The sequence below is a fragment of the Phyllobates terribilis genome, unplaced genomic scaffold (assembly GCF_046119375.1).
Source record: "Phyllobates terribilis strain yellow unplaced genomic scaffold, ASM4611937v1 Scaffold_9__5_contigs__length_417890890, whole genome shotgun sequence".
Lineage (NCBI taxonomy): Eukaryota > Metazoa > Chordata > Amphibia > Anura > Dendrobatidae > Phyllobates > Phyllobates terribilis.
Genome location: NW_027362769.1, coordinates 302511046 through 302532480, shown reverse-complemented (window position 1 = coordinate 302532480; position 21435 = coordinate 302511046). Strand labels below are relative to the sequence as shown.

General features: G+C 41.1%; 1 protein-coding gene across 1 annotated transcript in view; it reads right to left on the bottom strand.

Annotated features, from left to right (window-relative positions):
* The window catches only part of FOXK1 (forkhead box K1), an 81195-nt gene that overhangs the window by 17254 nt on the left and 42506 nt on the right, over positions 1-21435 (bottom strand). The window contains exons 4-5 of the mRNA XM_073647912.1: positions 4022-4168; positions 1615-1808 (exon numbers count right to left, since the gene is read on the bottom strand). Coding sequence (XP_073504013.1) covers positions 1615-1808; positions 4022-4168 — 341 coding nt within the window. The remainder of the gene's footprint in view (positions 1-1614; positions 1809-4021; positions 4169-21435) is intronic.

The window sequence follows — 21435 nt, the reverse complement described above, 5'->3', positions numbered from 1 at the left end:
CTGACGTCAGCAGGTCTTTCAATTCATTGCTGCCGGCAGCCGGGACGGAGCGAAACAAGACAGCGCGGGCCATCGGAGGGTAAGTATACATTTATTTTTACCACTCTCTCTGTTCACACTATATAAATCCATGCTGTTTGCATGGATTTATATAGTGTGACCTAGTTGTCACAACCACTTTCCAAGTGATGCTAATCGCTTGGAAAGCGCTTGTCAATCCACATGCGGAAATGTCAGTGGGTAACCGCTCCATTTCCGCAAGTCCCTGGCAGGAAAATGCATGTACAATCCGCATGCGTTTTTTTTCTGCCAGGGAGATGCAGAAACGCTCAGGAAAAAATAGCCTTAGAATTTGTATTATGGCAAGAAAAAAGGAGCCAAGTAAAGAAAAACGAGTGGCCATCATTACTTTAAGAAATGAAGGTCAGTCAGTCCGAAAAATTGGGAAAACTTTGAAAGTGTCCCCAAGTGCAGTTGCAAAAACCATCAAGCGCTACAAAGAAACTGGCTCACATGAGGACCGCCCCAGGAAAGGAAGACCAAGAGTCACCTCTGCTTCTGAGGATAAGTTTATCCGAGTCCCCAGCCTCAGAAATCGCAGGTTAACAGCAGCTCAGATTAGCGACCAGGTCAATGCCACACAGAGTTCTAGCAGCAGACACATCTCTACAACAACTGTTAAGAGGAGACTTTGTGCAGCAGGCCTTCATGGTAAAATAGCTGCTAGAAAACCACTGCTAAGGACAGGCAACAAGCAGAAGAGACTTGTTTGGGCTGAAGAACACAAGGAATGGACATTAGACCAGTGGAAATCTGGGCTTTGGTCTGATGAGTCCAAATTTGAGATCTTTGGCTCCAACAACCGTGTCTTTGTGCGACGCAGAAAAGGTGAACGGATGGACTCTACATGCCTGGTTCCCACTGTGAAGCATGGAGGAGGAGGTGTGATGGTGTGAGGGTGCTTTGCTGGTGACACTGATGGGGATTTATTCAAAATTGAAGGCATACTGAACCAGCATGGCTACCACAGCATCGTGCAGCGGCACGCTATTCCATCCAGCTTGCGTTTAGTTGGACCATCATTTATTTTTCAACAGGACAATGACCCCAAACACACCTCCAGGCTGTGTAAGGGCTATTTGACCAAGAAGGAGAGTGATGGGGTGCTACGCCAGATGACGTGGCCTCCACAGTCACCAGACCTGAACCCAATCAAGATGGTTTGGGGTGAGCTGGACCGCAGAGTGAAGGCAAAAGGGCCAACAAGTGCTAAGCATCTCTGGGAACTCCTTCAAGATTGTTGGAAGACCATTTCCGGTGACTACCTCTTGAAGCTCATCAAGAGAATGCCAAGAGTGTGCAAAGCAGTCATCAAAGCAAAAGGTGGCTACTTTGAAGAACCTAGAATAGAAGACATATTTTCAGTTGTTTCACACTTTTTTGTTAAGAATATAATTCCACATGTGTTAATTCATAGTTTTGATGCCTTCAGTGTGAATGTACAATTTTCATAGTTATGAAAATACAGAAAAATCTTTAAATGAGACGGTGTGTCCAAACTTTTGGTCTGTACCGTATATATTCCAAACAACCGTTTTGATTATAAACCAATACCTGGAAGAAAGAGGACCAAAAGGAGTACGAAACGATGAAACTCCCCTCTGCCTTCGTTTTCGAAATGCCTGCTCTACCAGCTTGGCTTCAGATGTAGGATCAATCCTCCAAAACGAACCTTTTCCAGGCTCCTCCTGCGATCGTGGTACTTTTATAAAATACCGATTTAGTGACAGATTGTGACGTATAGAGTTCTAGAGAGAAAAAATATTACAAATATTAAAATAACCAAAGGCTAATAGTAGAATTAACATACAGGTGCATCTCACTAAATTAGAACATCATCAAAAAGTTTATGTATTTCAGTTCTTCAATACAAAAAGTGAAACTCATATTATATAGAGTCATTACAAACAGAGTGATCTATTTCAAGTGTTTATTTCTGTTAATGTTGATGATTATGGCTTACAGCCAATGAAAACACAAAAGTCATTATCTCAGTAAATTAAAATAATTAACAAAAAACACCTTAAAAGGCTTCCTAAGCGTTTAAAAAGGTCCCTTAGTCTGTTTCAGTAGGTGCCACAATCATGGGGAAGACTGCTGACTTGACAGATGTCCAGAAGGCAGTCATTGACACTAAGTAAATGCAAAGTAAATTTTGCATTTCATTTAGAAATCAAGGTCCCAGAGTCGGGAGGAAGAGTGGAGAGGCCACAATCCAAGCTGCTTGAGGTCTAGTGTGAAGTTTCCACAATCAGTGATGGTTGGGGGAGCCATGTCATCTGCTGGTGTAGGTCCACTGTGTTTTAAGTCAGCGCAGCCGTCTACCAGGAAATTTTAGAGCACTTCATGCTTTCCTCTGCCGACAAGCTTTTTGGAGATGGAAATTTCATTCTTCAGCAGGACTTGGCACCTGTTCACACTGCCAAAAGTACCAATACCTGGTTTACAAACAACAGTATCACTGTGCTTGATTGGCCAGAAAACTCGCCTGACCTTAACCCCATAGAGAATCTATTATAGAGAATCTATGGGGTATTGTCAAGAGGAAGATGAGAGACACCAGACCCAACAATGCAGACGAGCTGAAGGCCGCTATCAAAGAAACCTGGGCTTCCATAACACCTCAGCAGTGCCACAGGCTGATCGCCTCCATGCCACGCCTCATTGATGCAGAAATTGATGCCAAAGGAGCCCCGACCAAGTATTGAATGCATTTACTGAACATACATTTCAGTAGGCCAACATTTCGGATTTTAAAAATATTTTTCAAACTGTTGTTATAAAGTATTCTAATTTACTGAGATAATGACTTTTGTGTTTTCATTGGCTGTAAGCCATAATCATCAACATTAACAGAAATAAACACTTGAAATAGATCACTCTGTTTGTAATGACTCTATATAATATGCGTTTCACTTTTGTATTGAAGAACTGAAATACATAAACTTTTTGATGATATTCTAATTTAGTGAGATGCACCTGTATATAATAAGTAGAGCACTTGACTAGGTATACAGTACACATTTATAACATTATTTCAGCATAGGAACATTTTATTTAACACATCCAATTGTAGAACTTATTATTGTTCCAAGATCTGTTGATTAAAATCTACTTTTTTCATGGAACAACCTTTTTAAACAAATATCTGATTACAGCAGGAATCCCCAAACTGTGGCTTGCAGGCTCATTGTGGGGGAGGGGAGGGGGCTTGCTGTATGTGGCTCGTGGGCTCATTGTGGGTGGCTCGCGGGCTCATTGTGGGGGGCACGCAGGCTCATTGTGGGGGGCCCGCAGGCTCACTGTGGGGGGCCCGCAGGCTCACTGTGGGGGGCCCGCAGGCTCATTGTGGGGGGCTCGAGGCTGTCCGACAGCTTGGTGCATTAGAACCAGCAAAAAGTTATGAAAACAAAGTCTCCAAGTGGAGACTTTTGTGAGTAGCCCTGCACAGAAGAGCAGATGCGAATGTGCGTAACCTGGCAGGGGGAGGCAAGATAAATATGATAAGCTAGAGATAGTAGAAAATTGCCAGTCAGAGTAGGTGCTTGAAGTTGGATGCAATAGTGTGGCGAGTGTGCTTCAGTATATCGAATGGGGGTAATGTGGGTGTCACTGTGGGGGGGATGCAGGTACTGAATGTGGCTCATGACCGGAGTATTCTCAGCTCACAATATCACATCCCATTCTTGCATCCTGATATAAGGCTTTTTAACTTTTATGACATGATGGAATGCTTTTGTCCTATACAACTTTAAATCACAGATGTACCATGTGTAGGGGAAACTTATCATACTTTGGTTAAATTCATTTAAAAATAAAATAAAAATCAGTAATGATCATTTAAGCAAAATTCAGACACCATCAATCAAGGTAGAATGTATGGATTTCTCTAACCCATCAACACTTGGCATTATTCTAATTAGCCATGTAACCCATCAATAGCTCTTATAGCAATACGTACCTGCCAGCCTTTATCTGCAGACCTATAGTAAGGATAATGCTTAGTAATATGAGAATAAATTCCACTCAATGTGAGTTGTCGATCTTTTGCACAGGAGATTGCTTGAACGATGAGTTGTGCATATGAATATGGGGGTTTGGAGTCATCCTGAGGAAAATAAATCAAAAGAAATAACATTTACTGAGGCCTACTGCACAAGCATTGAATTAATTCAACTAAATAAAGACATTTGTCTAGTGAAGATGAAAACTGTAGGAACAAATGGTGATAAGTGGGCTCAGCTGTGGTCGGGACTCCAATAGCATATGTGGCCACCTCTGCTGTCCCTTGTATGGCGAATTTAGGGAATCCAGTTCCAGATAGAGATGCAGAGCAGAGAGATGTGACCAATATCCATTATAAGTTCCTGCCATATCTGATGCCATAAATGTATTTTTGTGAGACAACCCCTTTATCACCTTACACTTATGTTGGCCGTGTGATATAACTCTACTGAGTGGGATCAGGAGGTGAGCCTACACCATGCAGTGCGGGCATCGGCTGTGTTACATAACTAGCACCCAACAGTAACTGATGCGATCTAAGGTAGCATGGCAACCATCACTTCTGACAGCCATCGGCCTCAGCGGAGTGCCGACTGGTTGCCATGGTAGTCAGAGGGGCCTTCTGAAGGCCCCCCATGTTGGCTATGTGAGATCTCCTGGGAAACCTAGCCTGCAGCTGGCCTTCACAGTAGATCATCACATTCACAATACACAGTACTGCATAGGTGATCAGTCCCCTTGAGGGGACTAAAACATTACTAAATGTACATTTAATTTACATTTACTAAATGTAAAACACATTAAAAAATATGTTTAAAAATGCTCCCTTTTCCCCAAATGTAAGTAATGAAATGCAAAACAAACAAAAAAAAAAAGAGTATGCTGAAATGTGTAATTGCCTAAACTCATCAAATATAAAAATATTTATACCATATGGTGAACACAAACAGGAAAACAGGAAAAAAAAATCAAAAGCCAGAATTGGCATTTTTGGTTGCTGGAATCAACCCGAAATGCAATGAAAAGAGATTAAAACTTTGCATGTACCCCCCAAAGTAGTTTCAATGGAAACATCAGCTCAACGTGCAAAAGGCAATCCCACATACAGGTCCATCGATTGAAAAATAAAAAAAAGTTATAGGTCTCAGAAAAGGTGACAATTCTTTTTACAAAAGTTGAGCATGTTTTTAGCCACTAAAATATATAAAAAAAAATAAGTTGGGTATCACCATAATCATACGGACCTGGAAAATCATGCTACATTTTTAGAACCTATAATAAAATTGAATGGTATCATTCAAGACTACAACTTGTCCCACAAAAACAAGCTCTCATACATTTATGTCACAAGAAAAAGAAAGTAAAAATTATGACTCTGGGAAGTAGTTTCAGTTAGTCGCCGTTGGTATAGAACAGGGGTCTCAAACTCGGCTGGGTATATGGGCCGCACATGGAAAAAATTTGAATTTGGGGGGCCGCATTCTTTGTTCAATGTGACGTTTTTAGTGATACCATTTTTTTTGTATACACCTTTTGAACATTTTTGTCGTGTTTATTTTTTTATAGCTTGGGTCGTTATGGATGTGGCGATAATAAACGTGCACTTTTTTGTGTTTACTTTAGTTTACATATAAAATAGCATTTTTAGTGCCCAATATTTTTTCATGCTTTATTTTTGTTTTTTTGATTTTTACAATTTTGTTTCCCCCAATTGGCCACATACAGTAATATTGTCTTACAATTAGCATCATATAGTAATAATGGCAAACCTCTTGTGGCTATGTGCCCCATCCAGGTCCCCATCTTGTGGCTATGTGCCCCATCCAGGTCCCCATCTTGTGGCTATGTGCCCCATCCAGGTCCCCATCTTGTGGCTATGTGCCCCATCCAGGTCCCCATCCTGTGGCTATTTGCCCCATCCAGTTTCCCATCCTGTGGCTATGTGCCCCATCCAGGTCCCCATCCTGTGGCTATGTGCCCCATCCAGGTCCCCATCCTGTGGCTATGTGCCCCATCCAGGTCCCCATCCTGTGGCTGTGTGCCCCATCCAGGTCCCCATCCTGTGGCTATGTGCCCCATCCAGGTCCCCATCCTGTGGCTATGTGCCCCATCCAGGTCCCCATCTTGTGGCTATGTGCCCCATCCAGGTCCCCATCTTGTGGCTATGTGCCCCATCCAGGTCCCCATCCTGTGGCTATGTGCCCCATCCAGGTCCCCATCCTGTGGCTATGTGCCCCATCCAGGTCCCCATCTTGTGGCTATGTGCCCCATCCAGGTCCCCATCTTGTGGCTATGTGCCCCATCCAGGTCACCATCTTGTGGCTATGTGCCCCATCCAGGTTCCCATCTTGTGGCTATTTGCCTCCTGTGCTGTTCTTCACACACATAAAATAGAAAAAAAAAAGATGATTCTCACCTGTCCTCCGTTCCCTCGGATTCCTTCCTGCAGATGTGGCCCGCAGGCACCACAGAGTCAGACCCCTTGACGATCCCGACCTGGTCCAGGAGGAGCTGCCGACAGCAGCGCTGCATTGCCGCACAGAGACTGTCTCCCAGCACAGCATTTCCAATGCCAGCCGCCGACCAATCAGAGGCCAGCAGCTGACATCTGCGTATGGCAATGATGTCATACTCGCTGCGCCGACACGCAGATATCAGCTGCTGGCTTCTGATTGGCCAGCGGCAGGCATTGGAAATGCTGTGCTGGGAGACAGTCTCTGTGTGGCAATTCAGCGCTGCTGTCGGCGGCTCCTCCTGGACCTGGTCGGGATCATCAAGGGGTCTGTGCCTGCGGGCCGCATAAAGCAGCCTCAGGGGCCGCATGCGGCCCGCGTGTTTGAGACCCCTGGTATAGAATATAACAAAGGAATCTGAATAAGTAACAGATGAGGTATTAGCTGGATATTGGTTATTGATAGTCATGCCCGACATCAATAACTAATAGACGGAATACCGCTCTAACATGAGGAAAAGCAAAAGTACAAAAAAAAAATAAAACACCCAGTCCATAAAGAGTTATTCCCATAATATCAATCCCAACCCAGTGGCTTAAAATCCTAAAATAAATACACTCAGTATCAATTTCCAAAAGTTCCTGCTGCTCCACATATCATCCCCTGAAAATTTGCATGTCAATGGCTTTTGCTCACCTGGTTGACCATGGATACATCCTATAGTTATTGCATGAAGGGTCATGCTCAGTAGGTTAGTTGCTAATCCAGCAGTCTTAAAGTGCAGTGAGACAATCTTGCGCCATCTTCACTGCACATAGTTGACATGGGCACTCTGCACTTGCGGCTACTGAAGGTGAAACATCTATCCTCCTCTCCGACTCATAGTGGACGGGAGGTATGTATCACAGAGATGGCTGTCCTCTGTGATGTAACCCGGATTGTTGCTCTAGTGTACGTAAGCACTAAGAGGACTGAATGGAGCATCTGGGACCGAGTTACGGGTAGTTTGGAGAGTTGGGAGGGTCCAGCTACCCACATACCTCACCTCTGGGTGTGGTTATCAACCTAGAAAATGGAGGCTGCTTAGCACATGGTCTGTGTGTTTGGAGGGAGAAGGCCTCCTGTGTGTTGTTGTCTGCAGACCGAGCCAGGATATTGGACACTACCCAGCCTGTGTGCGCACAGGACTGGTTAAGCAGAGATTTGCTTAAAGGACACTTTACTTTGTTTGCCTGAACTTAAGCCCGTTTGTTTTCCTTTTTGCTTTGTTTAGTAATAAACCGACATGGACTTTTAAAGGAACACACTTCCTGTTTGCCTCCTGTCACACCCAAGTGAGTAAAAACCCTACAAAATATATAAAACTGTCACACTATTCAACCCCTTCATTAACACATTAACACGGTGAAAACAAAATTGTGACAAGAAAATCTAAGCATTTTCATCATCCCTGCCGAAAAAAGTGAAATAAAATGCGATTAAAAAACAAAAACACAATTCCTGAACAGCTGTTGTTTTTTGGCCATTCTGCCTCCCAAAAGTCAGAATAGAAAGTGATCAAAAAATATTATGTGCCCGAAAATCGTACTAATAAAAACTTCAACTCATTTAGCAAAAAAGAAGCCCTCACTTGACTGTCGGCAGAAATCTAAAAAAATTATAGCTCTCAAAATATGGTGATGCAAAAACTTTTATTTGTAAAAGAAGCATTTTTAAGCGTCTGATCGCAAACAAACATTAAAAAAACGCTATAAATCTGGTATAGCTGTAATCACACTGACTTGAAGAATAAAGTCGTCTAATCACTTATACCACAAAATGAACAGCATAAAAAATAAATAAAACCAATTCTTCACCTGCTGTTGATTTGTTCATTCTGCCTCCCAAAGATCGCAGTAAGGCTCGGCTCACATTTATCCTGAGCTCTATGCTGAGCGCTTACACTGTGGTTTCTGTGTAAATCTCTGAAATACGTGATTCAGACGGAACCCTGGGTGGAAGATTCCTTACAATGAGGCAGATGGAGGCACTGTGGACACCGTCTGACCTATGATCAAGCAGTGTCCTTCTTTTTAGGTGTGCAGAGACCACAAAGGTAGTGTACTGCTGAAATGAAGGACCCCACTGAACAGAGGCCAGACAGAGTCCAGAGTAGCTCTGCTGCCTCATTATAGTGAATGGATCCCTCAGGGGTTTCATCTGAATCACATCATTTGGAGATTTAGATGGAAACCCGATATAAGTGCTCAGCATAGAGCGCAGGATAAATGTAATCCAAAAGGTTATCTAAAATGTTCCCAACAAAATCATCTTCAACTCAATCCACAAAAAAAGCCTCACTCAGGTCCATCATCCATCTATGGAAATATAGGGAGCTTCCACGTTACTGGTAGTACAAAGGCACTGGAAAAGGGCTATGTCTCCTCACCCCCCAAAAGAAATCCAGTGAATTCTGGGCTCCCAAATCCAAATGTCCCTCTCCCTTCTGAGCCCCACAGTGTGCCTAAACCACATTTAGGATCCACATGTTTGGAATTTCTGTAGCGATGAGAAACCGCTAAATTTACGGGTGCATGTCTCCAGAACCATAAGCTGGGCACAATATATGGGCACTACAACGTCAGATTTGTAATTTTCACTCAGCAACATCCATTGCTGCTGGTTTGTGGGAAACACCAATGAAGTCAACATAGTCACTACACTTTTAGATAAATCCCCAAAGGGGTGTAATTTCCAACATGGGGTCACTTGAGGGGGAGGGATACTGCTCTTCTTGCACTTAGGCTCTGTGTATGGAGTCCGCAAACTATTCGACGATAATTTGTCCTCCAAGACTCAAATATCGCTCCGTCCCTCCCAAGTCTCCACGTGTGGCTAAGCAGTACTGTACAGCCACATATGGGGTTTTGCAGCAATCAGCAGAAATTATGGGATAAATTTTGGTGCCATTTTTGGCCATTTCCTTGTGTGAAAATGTAAAACCTGAGGCTAAAACAATTTTTTTTTTGCAATAATATACTTATTTTTGTTTACTGTCCAAAGGTATAAAAACTCTATGACACATCTATGGTGTCAATATAATCACTGCACTCTTAGATTAATTTATTCAGAGGTGTAGTTTGTAAAATTGTGTCACTTATGGAGGGGTTCTGCTCTTCTGGCACCTCTAGGGCTCTGCCAATGGGTCACTGCAAACCATAACAGCAAATCTCCACTATAATATGGCTCTTCTTCCCTTCTGAGCTTTCCAATGTGCCTGAAAAGAAGTTCCCAATTACATGTATTATTGGCACACACAGGAGAAAATGCACAAACTGTGAGGTCTATTTTTTTCTATTAGCCCTTATAAAAATTAAAAACTTGGGGCAAAAACAACATTTTAGTGGTAAAAATGTAATTATTCTTTCTTCGTCACACAATGGTATAAAATTCTGTAAGGCACACATGGTGTCAACATGCTCACTGCACCCCTAGATGAATTTATTGAGAGGTATATTTTGTAAAATGGGGTCACTTATGGAGGTGTTATACAGTTATGGCACCTGAGGGGCTCTGCCAATATGACAGGGCACCCTGAAACCATTCCAGCTAAATCTGAACTCCAATATGATGTTTCTTCCTTTCTGAGCTTTGGCCTCCTATTTTCTCCTATTATCACTTTTGGTCATTTTTCATTGACTCGGCCAAATGTTACACAATTTTATGAATTGCTTGAGGGTTAAAAATGCTCACTACACCCCTAGAATAATTCCTTGAGAGGTGTAGTTTCCAAAATTCAGTCACTTGTGAGGGATCCTGCTACTTTGGCATGTCAGGGGTTCTTCAAATGTGACATGGTATCGGCAAACTATTCCAGCCAAAATTGTGCTCCTGAATTCAAATGGCGCTCCTTTACTTTGGAGCCCTGTCGTGCGCCCAAACAGTAGTTTTCCACCACATATGGGGTATCTGTGTACTCTAGAAAAATTGGACAAGAAATTGTATGGTCCATTTTCGCCTGTTATACTTATGAAAATGAAAAAAAAAAATGGAGCAAAAGCAACATTTTTGTGGTAACAATATATATTTAATTTTTTTTAACGGCTCAAGGTTATAAAATTCTGTGAAAAACCTGTGGGTTCAAGGTGGTCACCACACATCTAGATACATTTCCAAAATGATGTCACTTGTAGGGGGGGGTTCCACTGTTTAGGCACATCAGGGGCTCTGCAAACAAGACATTGCGTCCACTATCCCAGCCAATTTTGCACTCCTAAAGTCAAATGGTGCTCCTTCCCTTCCGTGCCTTATCTTGCACCCAAACAGTAGTTTTCCCCCACATATGGGGAGAAATTGCAAAACAAATTATGCGGTCTATTTTCTCCTGTTATCCTTTTGAAAATGAAAAACTGGGGCTAAAGCAATATTTTTGTAGGAAAAATTAAAATGTTCATTGTTTTCCTTCCACATTGCTTTAATTCCCATCAAGCACCTAAAGGTTTAATAAACTCCTTGAATGTGGTTTTGAGCACTTTGAGGGGTGCAGTTTTTAAAATGGTGTCATTTTGGGGTATTTTCTGTCATATAGGCCCATCAAAGTCACTTCAAATGTAATGTGGTCCCTAGAAAAATTGGTTTTGTAAATTTTGTTGGAAAAAATGAAAAACTTAAAAAAAAAAAAAAAATGTTTCAAAATGATAATGTTGTAAAGAACACATGTGGTAAATGTTATTTATTATCTATATTATCTATTTTTTGTGGTATAAATATCTGGTTTAACCCTTTAAGGACCGAGCCACTTAGTAAGTTAACGACAGAGACTCCGTTTAAAATCTGACATGCATCACTTTATGTGGTAATAACTCTGGAATGATTCAACATATCCCAGTGATACAGAGACTGTTTTTTCGTGATATGTTGTACTTCATTTTAGCTGTCATTTTTTTTTCATTATGATTTGGGTTTCTTTAAGAAAATATCAAAACTTGGAAAAAAAAATTGAAAATTTTGCAATTTGCAAACTTTTCATTTATATGCTCTTAAATCAGATATATCCCAAAGAGGTAGAAGACCAGAATCCCCCTCAATTGACCCCAATTCGGAAATTACGCCCCTCTGGGAATTTATCTACAGGTGTAGTCACGATTTTGCTTGCAATGGACGTTGCTAAGGCTATGTGCCCACGTTGCATTTATGAAGCAGAAAATTTCTGCTGCATAAATGCAAGTCCTCTCCCGGAAAAACGCATGCGGAATTCCGCACGCGTTTATCGCGCTTTTTTCGCGCGTTTATTACGCGTTTTCCACATGCGGAATTGCCTTGCGTTTTTTATGCATTGGACAAAGGCAATTCTGCATGCGGAAACGCAAAATTAAATGACATGCTGCGGATTTTTGAACGCGGCATAAACGCTGCGGAAAAATCCGCAGCATGTGCATAGAAGTTGCGGAAACCCATTGGGGATCATGGGGTGCGGGTTACCAAGCATTTTACAAGCGTTTCCGCTGCGGAAATTCCGCATCAAAAACGCTTGTAAAACGCTACGTGGGCACACAGCCTAAGTGAAAATGCAAATATGCCATTGCAATGCCTAGTACGTTTTAGTGCCAAGTACACTGTACCCAGATCGTGCTTCTGGAACCCCGCACGCTGTAAATGCAGTGGGCTCTTCTCGCTACAGTAATGCCAAACATGTGCACGCTAAGTGAGGTTTAGGCACACTGTGGGGCTCAGGAGGAGGGGGGCATTTGGATTTAGTAGGCTAGATTTTGCTGGATTTCTTCTGGTGGGAGCCACGTCACCTTTCCAGAGCCTTTGTGCTACCAGTAATGTGGAAGCCCCCTATATTTCTGTTAACGGATCAAGAACCTGAGTGAGGACATGTTTAATGTGGGTTGAGTAGAAGCTTTTATTACTGACATTTTGGGGTACAGAACATTTTGGATCACATTTATCCTGTGCTCTACGCTAAGCACTTACATCGGGGTTTCCTTCTAAATCTACAAAATACGTGATTCGCATGAAACCCCCGAGGGATCCATTCACTAATGAGGCAGCAGAGATACTGTGGATTCTGTGTAGCTTTTATTCAGCCTAAGAGTTCCACAAAACTGTGGTGAACTGCGCTTTAATGCGAGCCTAAAAAGATGGGCACGGTGGGATCATAGGCCAGGCAGTCCACAGTGTCTCCATCTGCCTCAAAATAAGGAATCTTCCGCCGGAGGTTCCGTCTGAATCACGTACTTCAGACATTTACACGGAAACCCCGGTGTAAGCGCTCAGCATAAAGCGCAGGATAAATGTGAGCAGAGTCTTAGGCTATGTGCCCATGATGCAGAAATGCTCAGGATTTTTCTTGAGCGTTTCTTCATCTCCCTGGCAAGCGTTTTTCCTGCCAGGGACAAGCGGAAGTGAAGCGTTCTCCACATACATTTCCGCATGCGGGTTGACAAGCGCTTTCCAAGCGATTTTAGCATCACTTGGAAAGTGCTTGTCAACTTGGTCACACTATATAAATCCATGCAAACGGCATGGATTTATATAGTGTGACCCCAAAGAATGGTTAAAAATAAAAAATAAATCTATACTTACCTTCCGATGGCCCCCGCAGTCTTGCTTCGCTCCATCCTGGCTGCCGGCAGATCGCAGTACACCTGCCGAAGTCAGCATCGCGTGACCTGTCACATGACTATGACGTCAGCGCAGGTCCTTCAGTCCATCGCGATCTGCCGGCATGGGAGGACGAGAGCAGCGGGGGCCATCAGAAGGTAAATATAACATTTATTTTATTCTTTTTTTCACAGGTTCTATGGTACCCGGGTCCGGAGGAGAGTCTCCTGTCCTCCACACTCGGGTACCATCCGCACATTGGAACGCATGGAATGCTCATCTACATACAGTACAGACCAAAAGTTTGGACACACCTTCTCATTTAAAGATTTTTCTTTATTTTCATGACTATGAAAATTGTACATTCACCCTGAAGGCATCAAAACTATGAATTAACACATGTGGAATGATATACTTAACAATAAAGTGTGAAACAACTGAAACTAAGTCTTATATTCTAGATTCTTCAAAGTAGCCACCTTTTGCTTTGATGACTGCTTTGCACACTCTTGGCATTGTCTTGATGAGCTTCAAGAGGTAGTCACCGGAAATGGTCTTCCAACAATCTTGAAGGTGTTCCCAGAGATGCTTAGCACTTGTTGGCCCTTTTGCCTTCACTCTGCGGTCCAGCTCACCCCAAACCATCTCGATTGGGGCCAGGTCTGGTGACTGTGGAGGCCAGGTAAGCCATGCTGGTTCAGTATGCCTTCAATTTTGAATAAATCCCCAACAGTGTCACCAGCAAAGCACCCCCACACCATCACACCTCCTCCTCCATGTTTCACGGTAGGAACCAGGCATTTAGAGTCCATCTGTTCACCTTTTCTGAGTCGCACAAAGACACGGTGGTTGGAACCAAAGATCTCAAATTTGGACTCATCAGACCAAAGCCCAGATTTCCACTTTTCTAATGTCCATCCCTTGTGTTCTTTAGCCCAAACAAGTCTCTTCTGCTTGTTGCCTGTCCTTAGCAGTGGTTTCCTAGCAGCTATTTTACCATAAAGGCCTGCTTCACAAAGTCTCCTTTTAACAGTTGTTGAAGAGATGTGTCTGCTGCTAGATCTCTGTGTGACATTGACCTGGTCTCTAATCTGAGCTGCTGTTAACCTGTCATTTCTGAGGATGGTGACTCAGATAAACTTATCCTCAGAAGCAGAGGCGACTCTTGATCGGCCTTTCCTGGGGCGGTCCTCATGTGAGCCAGTTTCTTTGTAGCGATTGATGGTTTTTGCAACTGCACTTGGGGACACTTTCAAAGTTTGCCCAATTTTTCGGACTGACTGACCTTCATTTCTTAAAGTAACGATGGCCACTCGTTTTTCTTTACTTAGCTGCTTTTTTCAGCTGTGTATCCACCAGACTTCTGCACAACACAACTGATGGTCCCAACCCCATTTATAAGGCAAGAAATCCCACTTATTAAACCTGACAAGGCACACCTGTGAAGTGAAAAACCATTTCCAGTGACTACCTCTTGAAGCTCATCAAGAGAATGCCAAGAGTGTGCAAAGCAGTCATCAAAGCAAAAGGTGGCTACTTTGAAGAACCTAGAATACAAGACATAGTTTCAGTTGTTTCACACTTTTTTGTTAAGTATATAATTCCACATGTGTTAATTCATAGTTTTGATGCCTTCAGTGTGAATGTACAATTTTCATAGTCATGAAAATACAGAAAAATCTTTAAATAAGAAGGTGTGTCCAAACTTTTGGTCTGTACTGTATACAGTGATGCGGAATCCATGCGTTTCAATGCAAGTCAATGGTGGCAAAAACGCAGCGCTTCCGCAAAATAATTGGTAGTGCTGCGGTTTTTTTTGGGGAACATGGCAGGCCTTCTACCATGTGTTTTTTAAGTGTTTCTGCAGCGTTTTTGCAGCTGCGGAAACGCTTAACAAACGCATCGTGGGCACACAGCCTTACTGCGATCTTTGGAAGGCAGAATAAACAAATCAACAACAGGTCAATAATTGGTTTCATTTATTTTTTATGCCGTTCCTCGTGTGATTAGACAACTTTATTCTTCGGGTCGGTGCGATTACAGCAATACCAAATTTGTATAGTTTTTTTCATATTTGGCAGATATCACACACTAAAAACCCTTTTTTTCTCACAAAAACAAGTTTTTACATCACCATATTTTGACAGCTATATTTTTTTTCTATATTTCTACCAACAGTAAGGGCTTGCCTTTTGTGGGATGAGTTGACGTTTTTCATTGGTACAATTTTTGGGCACATTTTATGATCGCTTTCTATTGCAGAATGAACAAAATCCAGCAATTCAGAAATTGCTTTTTGGGCTTTTTTTATGCCATTCACAGAGTGGCAAAAGTGATAGGGCGGCTTTATTCTTCGGGTCAGAATGATTACACCAATACCCAATTTATATATTTTTTTTATGTTTGGTCACTTCTACACAAAAATAATTTTACAGAAAAAATATTTTTGCATTGCTGTATTCTGAGAGCTATAACTATTTTATTTTTCCACTGATGGAGCTATATGGAGGCTTTTTTGCAGGACAAGATGGCCTTTTCAGCACTACCATTCTTATTTACATATGTCTTTTTGATCGGGTTTTATCTCACTTTTTTCCACCTTTTATGATGTTTTTTGGCACTTTTTTTTTTTTTTACGGTGTTCACTGTAGGTTAACTAGTGTGCCAGTTTTATAGATCGGGTCGTTCTGGACACGGCGATACCAAATACGTGTACTTTTATTGTTTATTTTTGTATAAATGTGTGTATTTATTGGTGTAATATTTTTTGTACTTTATTTTGTGTTTTGTTTTTTTTTTTAAATAACTTTTTCAATCATCTTGTCCATCAGGTGGTCTGTATGTAGGGGAGACAGGGCATAAACTTAGGACAAGGATGAATCATCATCGCCACACAATAAAAAAGAAAAAATAGATCTACCTGTAGCCAAGCATTTTTGTTTACCTGATCAGAACATCACAGACATGAAATTATTGGTATTAAAAAAAGGTAACTTCAAATCTCAGAGAGAGACAGAAAGGTTTGGGAATATAAACGGATTATGACCTTTGACACCTTCAGAGCAGGAATGAATGTGTCGCATGGATTTATGTCATTCTACATCAACTAAGGAATGTGCTCCTCAGAGCTTTGGGGTCATCATAACAGTCCTTATCTATGAACCAATCCAATATTTACAGCCAGAACTGTTTATCTTTCTCCCACAGTAATTGCTCTGCTTAACGTTACCGGTCTCATCTATTGCATTATTTCTGTGTCCTAATGTGTATAAATATGTGGCTCTTCAGATATTGGGTTATACTAGCCTGATGAAGAGGCCTGAGTAGCCTCGAAAGCTTGCTGCTCATCTCTGTCACAGGAAGGTAACTAATGCTAATACTGTAGGTGATTATTATGTGCTCTCTGTACAATGTGTGAACTATATGTGCGATATGTGCAATGTACTATTTGCTGTCTGTAGCTGTCATCTGTCTATCACACTCTATCTGTCCATCCATCCATCCATGTATTCATCTATATATCTATCCCTCCCTTTATCCTTTCATTTATCCCTCTATCTATCCATCCATCCCTCTATCTATCCATCCTTTCATCTATAGTTCCAGCTATCCATTCATATGGCTATCTATCATCTATCCATCCCTGTATCTATCTCTCCATCCCTCTATTTATCTATCTATTCCTCCATCTATGACTTTACCTATCTATCTATACATCTATCCATATCTTATCTGTACCAAAAAGAATGAAAGCCGGGTAGCACACAGACTAACACTCCTTTTTTTTCAGCACCAGTCAGGTACACCTCATAGCTGCCCAAAAGGACGCCCAGGACAGGCATTGCTCGTCTTCAGTAACACATCAACATCAATTGATAGTTGGAATAAATAGACTGCATTCACCACATCTTCTTAAGGTGCAGGCTTTTATTTTCAATTGTAGGGGTGTGCAGTATGAAGTTCTGCAGCAGCTGAGGTGTGCAGTATGAGGTTGTGCGGTACAACATGAGGTTCTGCCCTCCCCCTAGTTTTGATTCTGGCTACGCCTATGGTGTGAATGTAGCCAGAGGATCTAGGCTTTGTCTTAGCCTTAGATAAGTCAGTGCTGCACTCCAGCACCAGTGAAGCTCCTCCTCTACAGACAAGGGTAAAATAAACACACTCAGAAAGAAGGAAGGTCTGCACTCATCTCAGAAGAATTGCTAGAGTGAACAGGATAACAAGATTAAGGTAATTACTTCTTAAAGCATATTTAAACTTTCAATAAACAAGTATTTGGATGACATGGAGCAGGCAAAGCGTTGCCGCAAGGAAAAAGATTTCACTCCATCTCCTATAGCAAGCAGATTGACCATATTTCAGCAAAATGTTTCACTTGCTCTCAAAGAAATAGAAAAATTCAACCGTTCACCAAAACTGACTGTGCATGAGGCAATTCCTTTATACCTGGAAATTGTTAGAGATGTTACCCATGTGGTTACGGCTTTGCCTCCAACCCAAGTTAGTGTAGAGAGGTTGTTCTCTAGCCTTAAAATTATTAGGTCAGATTTGAGGTCATCTATGAAGGAGGATCTGGCGGAGGCAATTCTATTTCTTAGAACAAATTCATAGACTGCAAATGTTATTTAGTATGTTTTTGTTGAAAACTGTTTTTTGCCACTTACATAGTTTATTACATAGTGTTATTTTTTTTATATTTATATATATATACATATATATATATATATACATATATATATATATATATATATACATATATATATATATATATATATATATATATATATATATACACACACACACACACACACACATATACACACACACTATATATATATATATGTAATCGCTATTACATATTTACAATTCATTACAGTTTTGTGTTCTAAAGTTGTATTCCAATAAATATATATTATGTTCTATCTAAATATCTTGATTATTGTATCATAAAAATGATTAAATATCTGATGTTCACATTGTACTACAATACATTTTTCACTTAAATATAAGCAATATATGTGGAGTCTGAGTCGGTGTAAGGGAAATTGAGAAGTCGGAGTCGCAGGTTTGGCTTACAGACTCCATAGCCCTGGTAATAAATGGCGCTATACAAGTGAGTAAAGTAAATAAAATAAAATAAAAAGTGTTTCAGAGTTATTACCTCATAAATTGACGCTGGCCAGAATTGTTACATTTGGTCTGATCAAGGTGAAAACAGACTTGGGGGTGAAGGGGTTAAAGAATATTAATAATTAAACAAATAATAATTGTCTCCTCCTGTCAGCTCAGTACAATAGCAGATAACAGAGTAGGTGGGAGGAGAAGCTAATGTCAACTGGGAGCCTGGAGAAGAAGCAGGTGCTTGTGGGAAATGTAAACACAGTGGTCACATGGTCAGCACAGAAGGACCGCCCACCTGACACTGAGCAGAGAGAAGCAGTTATGAAGAAGCTGGAGCAAGAGAGAGGAGTAAGAATTTAGCTAATGAGTATTTGAAGGCATGGTTGTGTTACTTTAGAGAGATTATTCGACTACAGGGAGTTTAAAAAAAAAAAAATAATAATAGATTCGGGGATAATCCCTTTAAGTGAAAGTCCCAGGATTGCTAATTTCAGGAACATTCCTCCTTCAGGATTTTCTTCAGTAGCTTTGGCAGAGGTAATAGGAGTGACATATCAAAATAAGTGCTAGAGAAAATTGAATATGCATGCAATCACACTGACAGTGTCTTACTAAATCTGCTTGACAGCATGGATCACCGCACACACAACTGCCATCATCATCCAGGTGATTATATCATTTTTGCTACAGAAAAAAACAAAACAGCGTTTTACAGTACCAGCAAAGTGAATGAGATGTCTGACATCTCATGCACATGTTGCTCATCTATTCCTTGCGGATTTGAACCATCACTTGCACCCATAGAAATGAATGGGGGAAAAAACTTAAGTAAAAACACAACAAAATGCACGATTTATACACAGCATTTTTCCTGCCAAAACGCTGCTTTTTGCTGCAGAAGTATCTATACTTGCGTGCACATACCCGAATAATGTGGACAGATATTTGGACCCAAATATATCATTATTTATCCCGCACTGGAAATGCAAAAGAATGTCCCAAAAAAAAAAAAAAACAATGAAAAAATTGCAGTCTTTTATTCATTCTCCCTACAAAAAACATGATTAGAAAGTGATCAAAAAGTTATATGTACTCAATCATAGTACCAGTGAATATCTACAGCTTGTCCTGCAAAAAAAATAAGCCCTCACACAACTCGGTCTACAGAAAAATAAAAAAGTTATGGGTCTCAGAAAATGCTGTAAATGTTTCATTTTTTTTTCTCTTAAATTAGGTTTAACTTTGTTTAGCAAAAGTAGTAAACCATATGCTACATTTATTTAGTTATTCTTTTTATTGTATTGACATGCAGAAAAAAATAAGCTTGTTAATTATACTGAATTGAGTGGCATTTAAAAAATAGAAACAAGAATTACTACTTTTTTTTACTCATTCCATCTTCCAAGAAGTGTATTAAAAAATGATCAAAAAGTGATATGTACCCCAAAATGGGATCAATGACTACATCCTGTCATGCAAAAAAATTGTTTATCACACAGATTCTTTCCAGGGAAAATATTACACTTATGATTCTCAGAATATGGCACTACAAAAGTAAATGATTTTTGTTTTCAAATAGCATATTTATTGTAGAAAAGTAATAAAACTACTATATATAAATTTGGTATGGCCATAATTCTGCTGAGCCACAGAATAAAGTTAAAACTCTACTCGTGTAGCACATCAAAGGCAAAAAAAAATTAAATGTATATATATATATAAAAAAAAAAAGCAGAATTGGAGCTTTTTTTTCCTATTTCTTACCATAATCTACTATATAATCAGCTTTTCCCGTCAGTCCGTGCAGGAAATCCCATGTCGCTGATTGGTCCGGCCGCGGCCAATCAGCGACGTGAGTTTTCAGAACAAGTCGGGAGATAGCAGGGCTGACTCTGCCCATGTGGTCATGTGACTCACCAACTGCCCATGACGTACTGAACATGTTTTGTCAGTCACAGTGTGTGATGTACTTCTGTCACGTTCAGTGAACACGTTCTGTCAGTCACAGTGTGACGTACAGTACTTCTGTCACATTTCATTCACTGTGGTGCGCGGAACAGGAGACCCCTGGCTGCAGCCGCAAATAGTCGTGATATAAACGGAAGCAAGATCCGGCTGCAGGCGGGAGAATTACGTGCTGGCTGTGCGTCGTCAGCGATGTTGTCACAAGCAGGATTGACAACATGACGTAATTACAAAATTCATTAGGGGCCCCAGGGGGATACATTGGGGGTTAATTTAAAGTAGTGCACAACCCATTTAAACACTGCTTCGCTGATTAGTCGCGCCTGGTCGGCCGCATACATATTGTGGGGGGCGCTCTGTCTGGTGCTCTGCTTACATATACATCTATATGATCTTATGACAGCTCACTGTGCCTTCACTGACCTGCCTCCTTTTTTACATAATGCATCTAGTAGTGCGGGGCTAGGTAAAATAGGAGGCAGGTCAGTGAAGGCACAGTGAGCTGTCATAAGATCATATAGATGAATATGTAAGCAGAGCACCAGACAGAGCGCCCCCCACAGGCCGCCCTGAAGCACGAGCATATCATTATCTCCAAACTGAAAGTAAAGATTACACAACAACCACAGGAAGGATTTTATCATCCAACGTATCATATTAATCAGTGTAATGTCGCCCACCTGACAGTGTATGTAGATTACTGAGCACAATCCTGCTGACAGGTGTGCTTTAAGGCAAAAATAAGTATTGTCCTTAAGGTTTTCAAGAGGTTTTCTGTTTTTTGGTAAATTATCACTGTATGTGTGCAGTTGAACGGCTGTATGAATTGGACAGAGATCAGAACGTAGTGCATAGACTGTTTGGCGGCTCTCACGACCCAAGTGTAACAGCTTCATGTATTTCTATGCAGCTTTCACGCTTGGGTTGGAGGAGCCGCCGGCCAGTCCGTACACTACATTACGATTTTGGTCCGATTTATACAGCCGTCTGACTGTGTCCTATAAGTGAAGATTAAAACAACAAGTTTGTATACTATGCTTAAGGCCGATTTACCAGTTTTCTGGCGTAAAACTGACAGAAAAATAGTTAAACAAAAAATCTTGCAATTTTTGACATTTTTATGCCTGCTCCACCATCTTTTTGAAAAGTGGGCGAGGTGGCACAGGGAGGTGTGTGGCCCAATTTAATGGCTGCTTCATCATAATTTCTGTCACAAAGATGGTGTAAATTATGACAGAAATGT